We start from the raw sequence: 18,686 nt of genomic DNA on the forward strand, positions 1-18,686 counted from the left end.
AACCCTCCAAATATAGCAGAAGCTGCAAAGGTAAATAATGAAATACAAGCACTTTAAATGACTGTGCTGAATCATTGTCAGATTTTTAAACAAAAGTCACTGAGGATCGTTTTAATAAATACAAAGAGTTTGCTTATTCTTTCTTCTTCAACTTTGCTTTTTAATGACAACTAGATTAAGGGTTGATGAAGAAATGTGGACATAATGTTGGCCAGAATACATCTTCCAATATTCAGAATGTTTCTAACAGATGTGGAAATATGTTTCAATGTATACAGGAACTTCCTAGCGAATAATGATGATAATTTGTTTTGCAAAACTTGAAGCAAACTTCCAGTTATACAAATACCTTATTTTTTATGCAGGCATCTCTTTAAATATGCCCTTACGCCCCCATAAATTATATAAAAGTAAATTATATAAAAGTTGCTGGTTGCTAGTTTGGGGAACAGCCTGCTTTGCGCATGCTTCGTACATGGTTTGCACACAGAAGCTCCCAATTTCAATCCGCTGTTAAAGTTTGGACCTTTTGGGAAAGGCCTTTCTTTGCCTGAATCTCTGGAGAACTTCTGCTAGTCATGTATACAACACCGAACTAGATAAACCAATGGTCTACCTTAGTACAAGGCTGCTTTGTGCTGACATCATGCGTAATTTGATAGTGGGCGGCACCTTAAATGCATGTTCTTTAGTGACGTAATGGCTGATTATGCCAGCCACTATGTCCACCAAGTCAAACAGCTTCACAATTTCATATGTGCCTGGTGGTATTAAAGCACTGGACTGAATGTAGAGAGGCTTCAAGCAATAAGCAGTATATTCACATGTGTGGAAGTTGTGGGCTAGCTTTTTGTTTGTTTGTTTGCAATTTTGGCTCTTTCTATAGCACGGCACACGCACGCACGCACACAAAGAGAAAAGCCCTACCTGAGCATGCAGCTCTTGCCCTCTCTATGTGCAGTATAGAATAGATAGTATCTTAGGATAATGGCTTTGATCCCAGTGGTGGTAAAGGCCACTAATTTAGATGACGTTCAAGATAATTAGACAAATTCTTGGAGCATACCTCTACAGACATTAGCCATACCAAGCAAGATAAGGAAGCTTCATGTTTAATGGCAGTGTGCTACTGAATAATGGTTGCTGAAGGGGAAACAGTAGCAAAAGGCCTTCAAGTAGGGTTGCCAATTCAGGGTTAGGAAGTTCCTGGAGATTTGGGGGTGGAGCCTGGGCAGGGCGGAGTTTGAGAAGGGATCTCAGAAGGGATTTGATGCCATAGAGCAGTGATGGCGAACCTTTTAGAGACCGAGTGCCCAAACTGCAACCCAAAACCCACTTATTTATCGTCGAGTGCCAATGCGGCAATTTAACCTGAATACTGAGTTTTTAGTTTAGAAAAAAACAACTCATACGTTAACATCTTTTGCCTTAAAAGAAAAACACAATAACAGAGCTTTCAATGATACAAACAACTTTTTATCGAAAGGCATGCTTTTGAACAATTAATGTGATTTTTGCTGTTGTGTGCATGCTGATAATTTGTCTACCCTTGGCTCATACTTTGTAAGTTTGAGAGCAACACATGCAGCACTCAAGTCATCTGTTAGTCTGTTTCTGGTGTCAGATTTGATATAATTCAAAGCTGAAAACAGCTGCTCACAAGCATAAGATGATCCAAACAAAGTGAGGAAAGCAATCCCAAGTGCTTTCATTGACTTAAAATTATTTGGCAGAGAATTCCACATTTTTAAGGAATTCTGAATGGCAAATCCAAGGCAAAACCTCCCATTCATAAATGGCCAATAACCCCCCATGCAGAGTTTTCAGAATCTGGATGGGGAAAATGCGTGAGGGGCCCCAGCAACGGGGTGTATGGGGGGGGGAAGAGAGAGAGAGACACCCCCCCCCGAGGAAAGGTCGAGTCGTCCGCAGGCTTGCATGAAAACCCGCAAGGCGAACTTTTGCAACTCGCCCCCCAACGATGCAAAGACACAAACACACACAAAAAAGCCTCCCGCGTTGCAGTGGAAGAGGCGCCTTTGCATCGCGCCCCGGGTAAGGGGGGCAAGCTCGCGCGCTTCCCACGCCGGCAGCAAAAGCCGTGCGGGTGCAAAGGGTGGCAAGTTTGCAAAAGTGGGTTGGGGGGGGGCTGTCCCACCCCGTTCCTCCGGTCCGGCTCCCCTCCGCTGCCTGCAGCGAAATGCAAACCCTGGGCGAGACGCGCTTTGCAAAAAAACATAACCAAGCCGCGCATCCTTCCAAGCCGGCGCCAGGGGGCGAGGAGGTGGAAATCAGCTCCGGAGCTTCGCCATCGCCCTCCTGCATACGGTATCCATCGGCCTGGGGGAGAAGCCGGCTGCTGCCGCTGCTGCTCTCCCCTTTGCGGCGTGCAGAGCGGGACTGGTGCCGAGCGGAGAGGCGCACTTGGTAGCAGCTCCTGACTCAGGGGGGCTCCGAGGGGAGGGGAGGGAAAGGGGGGAGTGATTCCCAACTTGCCGCCACCGATCACAGCGCAGCCTACCGGGGGGGGGGAGAGAAACCCCTCTTCCCCCGGCCTCCAAGGGGCCAGGGCCACTCACAGCAGGCAGAGGGCGAAGGCGCCGGCCACGCTCTTGCACACCAGGAAGCTGCCATCGCGGCTGGCCCAGGCCAGCAGCTCCTCGGCCGCCGCCCCGCGACAAAGTTGGCTGCGGCACAGCGGAAACATGCGTCGAGGCCACGAGGAGGGGCGGAGGAGGGGGCAGACGCGACGGCTCCGCGCGTGCCCACAGAGAGGGCTCGGCGTGCCATAGGTTCGCCAACACAGCCATAGAGTCTGCCTTCCAAAGCTGCCATTTTCTCCAGGGGAAGTCCCTCTCCTCCCCAAACCCCGCCCTCCTCAGGCTCCGCCCTAGAAGTATCCAGGTATTTCCCAACCTGGAGCTATCCAGCCGATAGAGATCAGTTCACCTGGAGAAAATGGTTGCTTTGGCAATTGGACTCTATGGCATTGAAGTCCCTCCCCTCCCCAAACCCCACCCTCCTCAGGCTCTGCCCCCCAAAACTCCCACTGCTGGTAAAGAGGGACCTGGCAACCCTAAGCATGACTCTTTTCAGCTGGTTAGCCATGTTGGTCTGCAATAGAAGAGCTGGATCCAGTAGCACCTTAGAGACCCACAAGATTTTCAAGGTATGGAGCTTTAACTCTCAAAAGTGTATACCCCAAAAATCTTGTTGATCTCTAAGGTGCTATTAGACTTGAATCTAGCTGTTTTGAGCTAAAATCAGTTGAATATAAAAATATTTATCTTTTGATCAATTTTGGCCAGCAATAATAAGCTTGTATTGACCACTGAACAGAAAGTAAATGCCACTGCTGCTGTTGCTGTTAATAATAATGAATAATAATAGTAAATAGGAGTCTTCATTGGTTGAAATACGAAATTCATATGCTGAAGGTTACGTAGTAAAGAGTTGTGAGCTCAGGACAGAATTTGCCTTTCTGCTAGGGATGCCAGCTCCAGGTTGGAAAATACTTGGAGATTTTGGGGTGAAGCCTGAGGAAGGTGGGGTTTGGAGAGGGGAGGGCCTTCAATGCCATAGAGTCCAATTGCCAAAGCGGCCATTTTCTCCAGTGAACTGATCTCTGTTGGCTGGAGATCAGTTGTAATAGCGGGAGAGCTCCAGCCACCACCTGGAGGTTGCCAACCTTACTTTCGGCCCATAGTGCCAACCCTGAGAAAATTAAGGATGCTTATAAAAGCTTTTTTCCTTTTCTTTGTAGCTAAGCAGCATTGGGTGTCGTTCTGAAAAACAAAAACAAAATTCATTTGGGCTATTTAAAAGACAATAAATTAGTCTGCAAGAAAAAATGGAGCTGTATGTAATTGTTTGGAGCAGTCATGAATCCCTTGTTCAGAATGAGATCTAATAATCGGAAAGAGCCGGAGTCATGGTGCTTACATTAACTTAATTACTCTGAGCCATTTGAAAACTATAACTGTAACATTTAAGAAATAGTTAATGCTTACAGGAAGCTACCGGCTTGGGAATTAGCATGATCTAATTAGTTGGCTGTACTCAGCAACATGGTTTTTTTAGGTTGGTTTGTGTGCAGGAGCAATTAGATACACTGATTTGTTTGGTATTGCTCATGGGACCAGCCCAAGATGTTTTGGTGCCTGAAGTAGAAAGTCTGTCCTGCCTTTGTGTAGCGCCCCCCCCCCCCCGGCTCCTTAATTTTGGTAGGGATTGCATTTGAGCAAGGTTTGTCTGCCCCCCCCCCCCGCCCACAAGCTTCAGCTACTAGGTGTCTGTTTGCCTTATACCAGTGGTTCCCAACCTTTTTTTGACCAGGGACCACTAGGACTTTTTTGTTCGGTGCAGGGACCCCAAGGTTCAAAATAAACATTCAGAGAATTTGAAAATAAACTTTAATCATAACTGTTAGTTAAACATTAAACTTAGAATAATATTTGAATATATATTATTATAATAGAGAACTTTTAATTGAAAATATTAATTTATTATAAGTTTATAACTTTGTTTTGCGGACCTTAATTTAGTTCTCGCGGACCCCTGGGGGTCCACGGACCCCTGGTTGGGAACCAGTGCCTTATACCAAGACCATTTCGGGCTTCTGAGCAAACTGGAGGAGAAAATAAGGTTTCTTCCTGTCAGCGAGAAAAATGTTGCCGGGCCAGTGTTTTGGTTTGACGTTTCTCCGACGGGCTCTGACTTGCTGACGAAATAATGCACGAGGGGGCAGAGGTTGGAGGGAAACGGAGAAACAAACAAACAGGCACCAAAAAAAAAAAAAAAAAGGAAGTACATGTCCAACATTTCCATCCCCGCCCTTCAGACGCAGAAATAATCAGAGGGGGGAAGAATAGCCGAACAAAATGAACAGGCCGTGAGGGTTTGAAACCTCTTCCCTCCGGCACTTTGTGTGTGTGTGTGTGTGTGTGTGTGTTACATAATCGGGAGTCACTCTGGCAGCTGCAGTGCATTAGTTCCAATACTTTGACAGGCAGCCTGGTTGCTCGGGCACAGAAGCTCTTTCGCAGCACACCGTTCCTTCCCTCTGCGCTCACTTGCAAGTAGAGGCTGCCCGCGAATGGTCTTTGGCTGGAAGAGGAGTGGCAATGCCTGACAGGCTCAGTGGAGGAGATCGCTTGTGTTCTCCCCCCCCCCCCCATTACTGTTCGTTATCTGTACAGTCTGAGGGGAGGGAAAACCATGCGGAAAGCCGGACAGGCTGAATCGGAGTCGAAGCTCTGCTCAGTTGCTCAGGACTGACAAGCAAATGAACTATCTCCCTATATATATATTAAAGCTGCAAAAGCAAATTATCACACTGCTTTATTGAGACTTCCCTAATATCAGTTGCTTTGGGAAGATGGCTCAGCAAACAGCAAGCCCGGACACCTTGACTGTACCTGAAGTGGATAATCCGCATTGTCAGAACCCGTGGCTCAACGAGGATCTTGTGAAGACGCTGAGGGAGAACCTGTTGCAGAATGACAAGCTCAGGACGCCCAGGAAGTCTTCTTCCGTTTCCCCTAAACTGTCGCCGGTCATTTCTCCGAGAAATTCTCCGCGGCTTTTGCGCAGGATGCTTTTGAGCAGCAACATACAGAAACAGCGGCGCTTCACCGTGGCACACACCTGGTAAGACTGGCATCCTTCTCCACCCCACACATACCCTTTTTTAGCTTGGCCTGGCGGTTTTTTTTTTTAAAGTAATTGTAATGCCAGATTCCAAAGAATTAAACAAAACTTCCAGCCGGTAAGGACAAGAGAAGAGGTAAAAATTTATGAAAGGATCCAGTTCCTCTCAAGCCGTTTCTCTTATTTAAGTGGATCAAAATAAACTCTGTGCCAGATAACAAAAAAGGGAAGTCAGGTGTGTTTGCCAAAACTGCTTTTACTTTCTGATATATTTTAAAGGTTGTTTTCTTCTTCTTTCCTGCCAGTTTTATAGGAGGAGCATGAAAATAACATATTTATTGGATTGACTGCTAAAGTTAGAATGATGTTGGGGGGGGGGCTCACCCCCCTGTACTGAGTGTTTGTAGGAGAGCATTGACTCAGGTTGTTAAATTCTGAGATATATTTCTATATGAAAGGTAAATAGAAGCAGAGATGGCAAGCTGACAGTGATGAACCTCCGGGTCCATGTATTCAAATAATGGCTACAGGAAAGGGAATAACTTGGTTATGTCTGTGTTAATACAGTCTTATTATATGTGTGTGTGTATATATATATATGTGGGCTACCCTAAGCCAGGGAACAGCTTTTATATATATGGGGCTGTATTATATGTATACATATGTATACATATATGTATACAGCAGCCAGTCATGTTAGTATATTTCTTTCTTTCCCAGTAAAATCAGTTGCTTAGGTATTTCTCTGGGAATAGTCCACTGGCTTTTGTTTTGATGGTTTTGACATCTGTTTGATGTGCTCTGCTGTTTTAAAAATTTGGCTGGCTTTTATTCAAACATTTTCTCTTGGGGAAAAATAGCAACGTGGTACTGAGAATGGTGGTGTAATGGAAAGGGGAGAGGAATCATATGCTTTGGTCAGAGAGCAGGTCTTGCATTCATGTTGATTTCATTTGTTTCAGTTTGCTGAAGAAGGGTAGACATATCCTGGTTTGTGTATGTGTGTATCACTGAATGTGTATTTATTTTATATATTTATTACTTGCTTTTGAGCTAAAACAGCTCTCAAAACAATGTACGTTCTTTTTTGTGTTCATTAGCGTTAATGGGTTTTAGCAGGCTCTAGTGGAATGCTAGTTGCCTAGGGACTGCAGATAAAGAGAAAGACATTGGCTTCTGCCACCGGCCATCCATCCAAGGGATGCTGAGCAATGGGATTTTTGGCATATCTAAAAGGAACACCTCTCCACATACTTTCCGGTGTGCCAACTATAAGTCTTTGGGTTGCCATGTATTGGCTGTTCCCTGGCTTAAGGTAGCCCACCTGGCATTTACCAGAGCCCATACTTTTCTCTGTAGTAGTTCCTACCCTTTCAAACAGGCTCCCTGAGTAGATGAGAGGGCACCATCTTTACAAGTGTTTAGGAGGCCCTAAGGCCATTTTATTTGCTAAGGTTTTTTCATGGGGTATGAGCTAAAGGCAATTTGGTAGAGGGGGGCGTTACCTGGGGTTTTATTGTACTTTGTATGTTTTTAAATGTGGCATTGTAAGCAACCATAAGCCACAAGGGAAATCTATATTGATATTTTAATAAATATCTAACCTATTTTTTCTGATACCCCACCTTGAGAATCATTTGATATAAAGGTGGGATGTAAAACTTTAAATAACATATATTAAGTTAGGGAGGGCATATCTTCCTGGCTCCTAAAGAAAGTGGTAGAATTCAAAGAACCACCTGTACTCTTGTCAACAGATGGAATTTGTATGTGTGTGATATATACATTATGTGGTACCTGGGACATGTACACAACACACCCAAGGACATATCAAAATGCCAGGAATGTGAGCAGAAGAGGGCATGCTGGCAGTGCCCCTGTTCACAGCCCCACTTCCACTTATCCACATTCTCCTGTATGTGAGCAGAGCACCTGTTCATGCAGGCTCTGCCCGTAGTGGACACATACATGAACACCTGAAGCTACCTTACACCCTTGGCATGACCACTGGAACATGAAATGCTGACTGTTGACCAGTTTCTCTGTTTTCCTTCCTTAACTGTCAGTCCACTATCGTCCTTATTACATACTTCAAGTATCTCAGCCTTCATCATGGTAGGGAGGAGTCTTCCTTGTAAAATGAGGAATCCCCACAGGATAAAGAAACACCTGTCTGTTGGTGGCCCTGTTGCTTTCCTATCAGGCATGGACTCATCCATTCAGTATTAGGAAAAGGGATGCTGCTGTCTTTGCACAGGAGAATCATTGCCCTGGAACAAATGTCTTTCAATATATGCCCATGTTGAAATAGATGAAATAAGATTCAGAAATTTGTTCCTCTCCCTTGAGAACTCCTAATTACTGCAAATGTATTAATCGATTTCTGGTGGCTAAATGATATGTTCTGACCAGAGTTCCTTCATGCTATGTCTCTCACATTTGCAATGCATGTGTTTTGACTTCTTCTGGGATTGTCTTCCATGATTAGTCTATCTTTTCTTGTTCCAAATAACATTGAAAGACAGCTGTACAACTCAACACAACAATTACTTGTACGTGGTGTGCAAAAATAAGGACTCTATCCAGAGACTATTTAGGGGGATAAGTGGGATTGCTTCTTTATAAACAGTAACATCCTGTTTCTGTGGCACTTTTACTGCTGAATGAATTGACGCCAATTCCATAAAACATTGAATACATTGCTGATGAAGCTCAGACTATGTATGGCAGTTCTTTGTTGCATCTTTGTGTGTTGAATAAAGATGATACTTTGGGGCCATCTGCGTCAAATCGTACTGCTGGCACAAGCAATAAATGAGAATTCTACTAGAGTTGTGAGGACATAAGAACAGCTTAGTTGGATCAGACCAGTGGTCCATCTAGCCCACCTTCCTGTTTTGCACAGTGACCACCCAGGTTGCTCTTGGAGGGAAAAGAGGGTAAGGCTTTCCCCTTAGTTGGCTCTTAGCACTACGATGCAGAAATGTGTTACCTGTGGAGCTTTGCTTTGGTCACCATGGCTAGTAGCTGCTAATGAACCTATCCTCCATCAACCTCTCTAATTCCCATTTTAAAGCTATCCGTGTTTTTAGCCCTACTGTCCACTGGCAGTTAATCCTAGAATTTTACTGCTCAATTACTGAAGAAGTACTTCCTTTTGGCTGTTCTGAACCTAGAAGAAGAAGAGTAGTAGTAGTTAGTTTTTATATGCTGACTTTCTCTACCACTTAAGGAAGAATCAAACCGGCTTACAATCACCTTCCCTTCCCCTCCCCAAAACAGACACCCTGTAAGGTAGGTGGGGCTGAGAGAGTGTGACTAGCCCAAGGTCACCCAGCTGGCTTCATGTGTAGGAGTGGGGAAACCAACCTGGTTCACCAGATTAGCCTGTGAGGTAGATGGGACTGAGAGAGCACTAAGAGCTGTGACTAGCCCAAGGTCACCCAGCTGGCTTCATGTGTAGGAGTGGGGAAAATAATTCCAGTTCACCAGATTAGCCTCTGCCACTCATGTGGAGGAGGGGAATCAAACCCAGTTCTCCAGATCAGAGTCCACCACTCCAAACAACTACACCATGCTGGCTCTCTTGCATACTACTACATTCTAGTATTATGACATAGGGAGAAAATTTCTGTCGCTGTCTCCTCTTCATGTATAATTTTATATAACTCTATTGTGTTTGCCCTTAGTCATCTTTCTTCTGAACTGAAAACCCCCAGACTCTTCAGGCTTTCCTCAAAGGTGCTGCAACCCCTTTAATTCACTAGATGCTGTCTTATGCTGTCTGATTGAAGTTTTTAAAAAATATTTTGTAATCCACCTTGAGTGTCAGTGAGAAAGGCCAGTTATAAATGAAGTATACAAATAAATAGTTGGTGCTGCTCAGTTGTAACTGCAGTTCACACAACCATCTGGGTGACTGTGGGAAAGGTTTGCAGGTAGCTGTTCCCAGTCTATGGTGAGTTGGTTGTCTACCATAATATATAAGATTCAGTTTATATTAATAAGCGTGATCTAATTTATGTTAAATATTTTAGAAACTGTTCTACAACCAAAGTTTTTGAGGTGGTTCTTTTTTCGAGGGAGGTTTCCATATATATTTTATATATTTTATATACTGTATTTTCTGGCGTATAAGACTACTTTTTAACCCAGGAAAATCTTCTCAAAAGTCGGGGGTCGTCTTATACGCCGGGTGTCGTCTTATACGCTGGATGCTGAATTCCAAGCCGGACTGGAGAATCTCCCTGGGGAGCCGTCTCCGCTCTGTCCATGTCCCCGGGGGTTGAGCCGCCCCAGGAGGACTGGTGGTGGCCGCGGGGTTGGGGCGCAGTCCCGAGGGCTGGCCCCAGGCCGCGGACTCGGGTTGGGCCACTCCAGGAGGTCTGGGGGCGGCCGCGGGGTTGGGGCACAGTCCTGAGGGCCGACCCTAGGCCGCGGACTCGGGACAATCCCAATCTCTAAATTTTAAATTGTAAAAATGGGGGGTCGTCTTATACGCCCAGTCGTCTTGTACGCCGGAAAATACGGGTATATATATATATAAAATCTAGCACGTGGCTCCCTGTATGGAGAATATGTTCAACATGAGCCTCCATGTGCAAGATTTCAAGGACTCTTCCCCACAACTACAACACACCCCATAGACATGTAAGTGAGCACTGAGTTTATAATATTAAGTTGACCATCTTATTTGTGTAAGCACATATGGACTTTGTGATGAACCAAGGTATTTATCTCAACCAAGTTATTTGTCCTGTGTCATACCGCTTCAAGTTGTCACATTGTTTAGTTTATATCTGAAGAACTTCCCTATTGGATAAAATCCTGTTCGTTCTAGAGCCAATCATGAATAGTTGAAGAAGTTTATAACAGGAAATGCATCTAATAGAATACACGAGGCCTGTCAGACCACTTCCTGCCCTCTGGCAATTTCAGTTGTATGTCCTAAAAATGTATTTGGACATCCTACCAAATGACCCCTTATACTGCTGTTTGGTTCTGCCGAGATCATTTATGTGGTTGACCATCACTGTCTTGACAGCAGACAGTTCTTACAGGTCAACTTTGTCCTTAATTACAGAACTATTCCCAGCTTCTGAATATTCTGTTTGAGTCAGGGCAGCCAGGACTGCACTCAATACTTAAAATATCAGCTCCTCGTTGATTTATGTAGGTGCATTATATAATATTATGCATATTGATTTCTATCCCTTCTCTAATAACTCTTTCTGAAAACTGAAGACGATTAAGCTCAATGTTTGTAGGGAGCTGTCAACAATCACTTCCAAGGTCTTCTTTCAGTAGTAGTAGTAATAATGAATTCACTGCCATCAATTTTCATTTACTGGTAATAAATGTCATGAGGCCTTTTATTGTCTACTCTCTTAATGCTCCTTGAGCCTTTTTGTGACTTAATCATCCTGGCCAGGAGGAACTGCTGCCTCCGTTGAAATGAATAGGTTCAGATGCAATAGGAAAACTACATCTCCTAGCATTCTTGGCTGTCAGGGATGCTAATGTTCCACTTATAGTGAGTTGGGCAGAACATTGACCTTTCAGCCCTCTCTCTCAGCTGCCCCAGCCTCTGTTTCTACAACTGTTGCTAAGTCCAGTAGGTGAAGGAGGAAGGAAGCAGTTTGGCTGGAAATGGGGAGTCCTTCTCTGGCTCAAATCATTATCCAAGCTGAAGGACAACTTGGGTTGGGGTGTAGTACTCCATTTGGAATGTGGCCAAGCATTGTGAACGGGAGAAATTCATATCCTGAACTAAACCGTTGTCCCAAATTTCATTGACTGCTGCCATGATCTATCAGCCTGGATATATGAACTGCCACTACCATTTGAGGTAGGTTAGCTGAGAGTGTGTGACTGGCCCATGGTCATCTAATGAGTGTCTGGGTCTTCCAGGTACTAGTCCAACACTCTAACCACTTCACCACACTGGCTCTTAGCAGGATTATCTGTTACAAACATCGATAATTCACAGTGGGTAGCCGTGTTAGTCTGTCTGCAGTAGTAGAAAAGAGCAAGAGTCCAGTAGCACCTTAGTTAGTCTTTAAGGTGCTGCTGGACTCTTGCTGTTTTCTACTACAACATAGATAAGCTAGATATCTCTGGAAGCTCAAAATAAAAAATTAACACCCAAGATTTTATTTTCACTATTGTGAGGAAGGAGGTGAGGCAAAGTATTTCCTCCTCAAGCTCACCTTCCTCTGCCTTTTATCTGCAGTTCCCCAGCTACTCCCACTACTTTCTTTCTGTTCCTGGATCATGAGTAGGTCTGTTCCCCTGCAGGCCTTACTCCTGTGTAGGCTTCCTGCTCAAAAGGGTTTCCTCATGCACCGGGGCACAAGAATCGGAGTGAACTGCCTTCTACCTCCCCAAAGGCCTGCACTTTTCATATGGCTCTGTTTCCTATCCTGTTCCTCCCTCTCTGTCTCAGGGGTACAAGTCCCCACTGAATCTTCATAACAATAGCGACCAGTAGACTTCGTTAAGTGTTCTGTACTGTACTCTCGTAGACAGGATGCTGAGGCTTCTTTCAGCTCTCCCCTTCCAATGGCATTTATTGCTGTCACTAGGTGGAAGTCAATTTTTTCTCTCAGCTGCCTCTGTTCAGCAACGTCTTCTTATAGGTAGGTTTCTTATAAGACTCAACTATTAGATCATATTATTCATAGAGTGGGAAACAAGTGTCAGACATAAGGAGCAGTCCTAAGCAGGTATACTCAAATCTTATTCAGGTCTATCCCACTGAGGCTAAATTGGCATCCAGTAGTACCTTAGAGAGCAACAAGATTTTCGGGGTATGAGCCTGATTGGGGCAATTGACTTAAGGGGCTTTCAAGACAAGTGGGAAGCAGAGGTGGTTTGCCATTCCCTTCCTCTGCATAGCCTTCCTTGGTAGTCTCCCATCCAAATACCAACCTTGCTTAGCTGAGATCTGAGGAGTTTGGGCTATACCATGGTGCCTTCCAAAAAGCACATTAACATACACTAAAAAAAAGTTGTTGGTTTTTTTTTTTAGCAGCATACATGAAAATTATAAGAACATTCTATGTAAGAAAATAGCAAGGGAAAACATGGCCAGCTAAACCTAGCTAGTCTGTTTCCTATTCTGGCAGATTTGTAAGACAAAACAATTTATTTTAGCTCAACTTGTTTCTTTGCCCTTTTGCGGCTGCCAAGTTGTCCAGCAAATCAGATCTCTTTTATGCTGCTGGGGTATCCTTTTTCCAGCTCTTTCTCCATGCTTCTTGGCTTCTGGTTCCTCTTTAGTTACGATCTGGTGTTCCCTCCCTGATCTTGGCCAACCAGTGAGTGCATCATTCATGTACAGTTCTCAAAAGCTACCTTTTTGCCTTTCATTTCTCCAGACCCTCAAGGGACCCCTTTCTGATTCATAGGCTGCCCTTATGTACTTTCTGCTTGAAACTGAGCAAAACATTTTTTTCTAGTGAGTGCAAAACTTGCACCTCCAACACTGAGTGATCCCCCTTTCCTCACTTCTGCAATGTATTTTTGTGACCTAGGTGCCCAGAGACACATTGCACAAATGTCCTTGCAATGTACTAATTTGTCCAATTCTGAATTTCTGACTTAGGGACACATGACCGATGTTACCTTTTTATAAGTAAAATGTAGTGGAAATGTCTAAATTCTTTTATGACTTGAAAAACAATCATGAAAGGAGAAGGAGGAGAAGAGTTGGTTTTTATATGCCGACTTTTCCTACCACTTAAGGAACAATCAAACCGACTTACGGTATTATCACCTTCCCCTCCCCACAACAGACACCCTGTGAGGTAGGTGGGGCTGAGAGAGCTCTAAGGGAGCTGTGACTAGCCCAAGGTCACCCAGATGGCTTCATATGTAGGAGTGGGGAAGCCTACCCGGTTCACCAGATTAGCGACCGCCGCAGATGTGTAGGAGTGGGGAAACAAATCCAGTTCAGAAGATTAGCATTTGCTGCTCATGTGGAGGAGTGGGGAATCAAACCCGGTTCTCCAGATCAGACTCCACTGCTCCAAACCACCGCTCTTAACCACTTGGAGGTGTATGTGGGCACCCATGTTTACAGTGTGTGTCTGCCTCTTGTGTGCCTGTTTCTCTCTCTCTCTCTCTCTCTCTCTCTCTCTCTCTCTCTCTCTCTCTCACACACACACACACACACACACACACACACACACACACACACATGTATAAAGACAAAGATATTTTACTGCTTGGCTTTTCTATTATAAATATCAGTTCAATACACAGAAAGGGGCATTGAACCAGATGTGCCATTTCAGTTGGCATTGTGGTACCATCCCACATCCCTCCCCTTTGCTAATATTGTTTCATTTACTTTAACACTAAGATGCCAAGGTGGTAAGTGCATGAGGAAGAAAGTCCCGCTGGCAGGGTGGGCTGTTCAGTGAGCACCAACTTAATGCCACTGAGAAAGTGAGCTACAGCCTAAAGGGTTTTAGTTATTTCTTGATAAGCTTTATGCACAGACCTCATTGGTAAGTGATCACTTTAAAAAGGGAGATGTCACTGCTTGTGGTCAAACAAGATGGATTTCTATGGAATCTGCTTCCCAAAATGGCTAGGCTTCCCTTCAGTTAGGGTTGCCAGCCTCCAGGTGTTAGAGACCCATAAGCTGTCAGATATGACAAAGGGAGCTGTGACTCGAAGGTTTATACCTGAAGATCTTGTTGATCTCTGAAGGTGCTACCAGGATTGAATCTAGCTCTTCAACTGCAGAACAACACTGCTACTCTCTGGAATGATCACCATGAAGAGTATAATAAGTGCCATATATTACTTGTTCGCAAATAAAAGGCTAGCTGCCACCCCAGCCAATGGGCACATTTACTAACTTGGTATTTTGGTGTATTTTTAGGACAGAACTACATATTATGTTTAGGCCTGTGATTGTTTTGTGTTGTTTCTTTTCCAAATGCAGATGCTACGGTTGATTTTTTTTTTTAAGAGAACAGTAGCGCAAGGATAAGGGAGAGGAAAGGTTCTTTCACTCTTTCCTCAGCTGTCGTTTTTGACTGGAAAACGTTACTGTTGAGTGGCTTTTAACCCTACTGTGAAAAGAAAGACATGTCTCATATTTTTCTCAGCAGGGTAGAAGCAGGTATCAATACTCCCCCCCCCCCAGTGGACTAAAAGCAGCTTGGGGGGCATTTTTTCAGCAAGAAAATGGTGGTGAGGAAAAAGATGAAAGAGCCTTCTCTCGATTCCTCATGCAGTAATCCCTCTTGAAAAACAAGCTCCGGCGATTATTTTTGGGAAAGAAAGCCATTTTTTTAAAGCCATTCTCGAACTCAGTGTATTTAGTCCCACCCGCCTCAGCCTGTAACTGAGGCAGACTGGCCATTTAACTTGCTGGGAAGGTTCCCATGGACTGCTGTCTTGGACGGCCTCTGTCACTAGGGTTGCCAACCTCCAGGTACTAACTGGAGATCTCCTGCCATTACAATTGATATCCAGCCAATAAAGAACAGTTCACCTGGAGAAAATGGCCGCTTTGGCAATTGGACTCTTTGGACGCTTTGGCAAAAGTCCCTCCCCTCCCCAAACCCCACCCTCCTCAGGCTCCGCTCCCGAATCTCCAGGTATTTCCCAACCTGGAGCTGGCAACCCTATACATTGTTGGTGCTGTTGCACTGGTCTGAGCTGAGGGATGCCGTCTATGCAGAATGGTACCACCCCAGAGGCTGCTCTCCTTAATTTTTCCTGGGCCATTTTGTGTGTGTGTTAAGTGCTGTCAAGTTGCTTCCAACTCATGGCGATCCTATGAATGAAAGTCCTCCAAAATGTCCTATCTTTGACAGCCTTGCTCGGATCTTTCAAATTGAAGGCTGTGGCTTCCTTTATTGAGTCAGTCCATCTCTTGTTGGGTCTTCCTCTTTTCCTGCTGCCCTCAACTTTTCCTAGCATGGGCCATTTTAGCTTCCCAGTATGTTCCTGGACTGCAAGTATCTTGGTCAGCACCCATCTTTCTTGCATATCTTGCTATGCCTGTAGCAGAATGCAAATAAATTATTGCTGCTATGCTTGATCATTTATGCAATTATATTACTTAGGAGTCCCCAGTGGATTGGAGCGCCATTCTAGCAGGTTCTATGTAAATAGTCCCTGCCTTGATAATGTCATTGGTTTATTTGTACTAGGTAAATTCTCATTTTCGCAGCTGAGCAAATATTTTTTCATTCAGATTCTTACATATGTCATGGACAATAGACATCTTCATAAGCCCTGGTTACACTGAAGTATCTTGTTACCTGTGCTAGAGGTATTACTAACAAAAACATGATGATGTGGATGGTCAGTTGAAAAACTGAAGGAAAAGGAGGAGTTTGATCAGAGGAGCATGTGCTAAAAGGTTTATCTCACCCTGCTGCTGGAATTTCTTTATGTAGGTATTCATTTTCACAAATGCAGTCTTGCCATTGTGTACAAAGTCTTCGTTGCCAGGAATAAAGCGAATAACCTTTCGGATGCAAAAGATGCTTCCACTTATGAGTCTCCTTTATCCTTTGATGTGCAGATAAGTAGTTTTCCCATTCTCTACCTTGTATGGAACAAGAAAATTAGGTATTATTTGGAAGTGGCCAGCATTCAGGCCACATGTTTTGAAGGCCAAATGTCTCTCATTCAATCTCTGTCATTTACAGTTAGAAGAACTGGAGTTGAGAAAAGCCTTTCTATGCCCAAGGCCCTGGAAAATTGGTGCTAATCAGAGTAGACAATGCTGAATTAGATGAATTAATGGTATGTGTGGAGGGATCGCCTGGCCCTCTCTAGGCACCAGGCTCCTTCCTTGTTGGGAATTTGGACATTTCGAGACTGCTCCAAGTCACTGCTTGGTGACTCACCTACTGTACTTCCCTCTAGTCCCAGATTGACCCTTTCTTTGGCTTCCACCCACTCAATATGTAGAGTATAACTGGCTGTGGGAGTGGGATCCCAACCCTCTAAGCTCTTAGAGCCTCACACTGGCTCTGCCTCCTTACTCCATTCACCGCCTTGTTTTCCCAAGCTCCAGTGGGAATGAGCAGATACCCTTTCACTCACTCAAGGATGAAGGAGTCAACATGCCTCCTTTTCTTACTTTGCCTTTGGTAACCTGTTTGAGAGTAGGACGTGGTATTGGTGGGATACAGAAGCCACATGAACACATGAAATTGCCTTATACTGAATCAGACCTTTGGTCCATCGAAGTCAGTATTGTCTACTCAGACCCGCAGCAGCTCTCCAGGGCCTCAGTTAGAGGTCTTTCATATCACCTACTTGCCTGGTCCCTTTAACTGGAGATGCTAGGGAATGAACCTGGGACCTTCTGCATGCCAAGCAGATGCTCTACCACTGAGCCATGGCCCCTCCCCCGTGGAACCAGACTTCCACTGTTCAAGTTATAAAGGTCTAATAAAAGTATAATACATGCAGTCCAGATTACTTAAACTAAGGCAACTGGACTGAGCAAAAGATGGAAAAGAAAATGGCAAACTACAGTCTGTTTTGCCCTGACTGGACTTGTCCCTAATATCTGTGTGTGTGTCTAAAGTGCCATCCAGTCACAGCTGACTTATGATGACTTCATAAGGTTTTTAAGACATGAGACGTTTGGAGGTGGTTTGCCATTGTCTACCTCTGTACCTAAATAGATGTATTTAAAGGAACAGGCACTATACCTGGAAGGTATAGTCCCTCAAATAAGTTCCATTACCTTAAGTTTGAGGTATGTGCTTCTTCCCATTGTGTGACTACACATGGTCAAAATGGAGTCCCAGGGAGTCCTTCATGTCAGCCAGCATGATTCCAAAGATGAGAACAATGTAAGCAAGCATGGGAAGAGAGAGATTCCCATTGGTGTCCAGAGAATTTATAACCTGCAACCCCCATTAGCTGGGAAGAACTTTCTTTTCTTCCTGTTCAACAGGAGGAGGTCACCTTACTCTTCTTTGATTTCCCCCTCCCCATATCTGAAAAGAGGAAGACCCAACAAGAGATGGATTGACTCAATAAAGGAAGCCTCAGCCTTCAATTTGCAAGATCTGAGCAAGGCTGTCAAAGATAGGACATTTTGGAGGACTTTCATTCATAGGGTCGCCATGAGTCGGAAGTGACTTGACGGCACTTAACACACACACACACACACACATATCTGATTCAAATGGGATTTCTCCCTCCTTTGATCTTGCACTGGCAGGTTCCATTTGCATGTCTGTGTGATTGACTGCCCTTATCTGGGTATCTGGATGTCAACTTATTTTTAATATATTTATTTTTGTTTATTTACATTATTTATAGTCCACTTTTCTTACTGGGAGTCAAGGTGGATTACACAGAATAAATCAACACAGTCAACAGAATGAGATGTGCAATAAGACTGGGATTGCAAAAATCTGGAACCAACCAGAAATCTGAATTAGAGCTGAAACAAAGCATAAGCATTAACATGATGCATTAAATTATGCAAAAAATACATAATAGGATCCTATTTACAGCAACAGACAGTATGAACTATACACAATGGTATACTCGGCAGTCCCAAACCCTTTAACCAAGCATCTTTCTGAACAGTTTCATTACAGTTCGGCCCTATTGCCTAGGTTAAAAAAAAGCCCACTTGAATAGTTCAAGGGTGGTAGCCTTCCTGACCTCATCAGGGAGGCCATCCCATAAGAGTGGGGGCCACAACAGAAAAGGCACATTTACAGGTAGTTGTTAACTTTGCCCATTTACAGGGTGGCATCTGCAAAAGGCCCTGCTCTGAGTGAAGCTGTGACAGCGAGGCATAGGGAGAGAGGTGATCCTCCTGGTATGAGAGGGATCAAGACTGTGAAGGGCTTTGTAAGTGATAGTCGATTCCTTAAATTAAGCCCTGTAACTGATGGGCAGCCAATGGAGTGACTGCACAATGGGAATAATATCTATGCTCTGTCTAGCTGCCAATAATTGCCATACTGCGGTGTTCTGCATAACTAGAGTCTTCGAGATGACTTCAAGGGGAGACATATAGTGTGTATTAC

The 18,686-nt window shown here is 44.3% G+C and overlaps 1 protein-coding gene across 2 annotated transcripts in view; it reads left to right on the top strand.

The window, feature by feature from the left end:
* PDE4D (phosphodiesterase 4D) overlaps window positions 1–18,686 on the top strand; it is a 687,791-nt gene that overhangs the window by 222,822 nt on the left and 446,283 nt on the right. Inside the window, exon 1 of one of the 2 annotated variants that reach the window (XM_056847945.1) lies at window positions 5,364–5,649. The exons of the other annotated variant lie outside the window; for it this stretch is intronic. Within the exon in view, the coding sequence (XP_056703923.1) occupies window positions 5,378–5,649 (272 nt within the window). The 5' untranslated portion in view covers window positions 5,364–5,377. Of the gene's footprint in view, window positions 1–5,363; window positions 5,650–18,686 lie in introns of those variants that run through there. 2 annotated transcript variants of the gene reach the window in all.

Source organism: Euleptes europaea, chromosome 4 (assembly GCF_029931775.1).
Source record: "Euleptes europaea isolate rEulEur1 chromosome 4, rEulEur1.hap1, whole genome shotgun sequence".
NCBI classification, from domain to species: Eukaryota; Metazoa; Chordata; class Lepidosauria; order Squamata; family Sphaerodactylidae; genus Euleptes; species Euleptes europaea.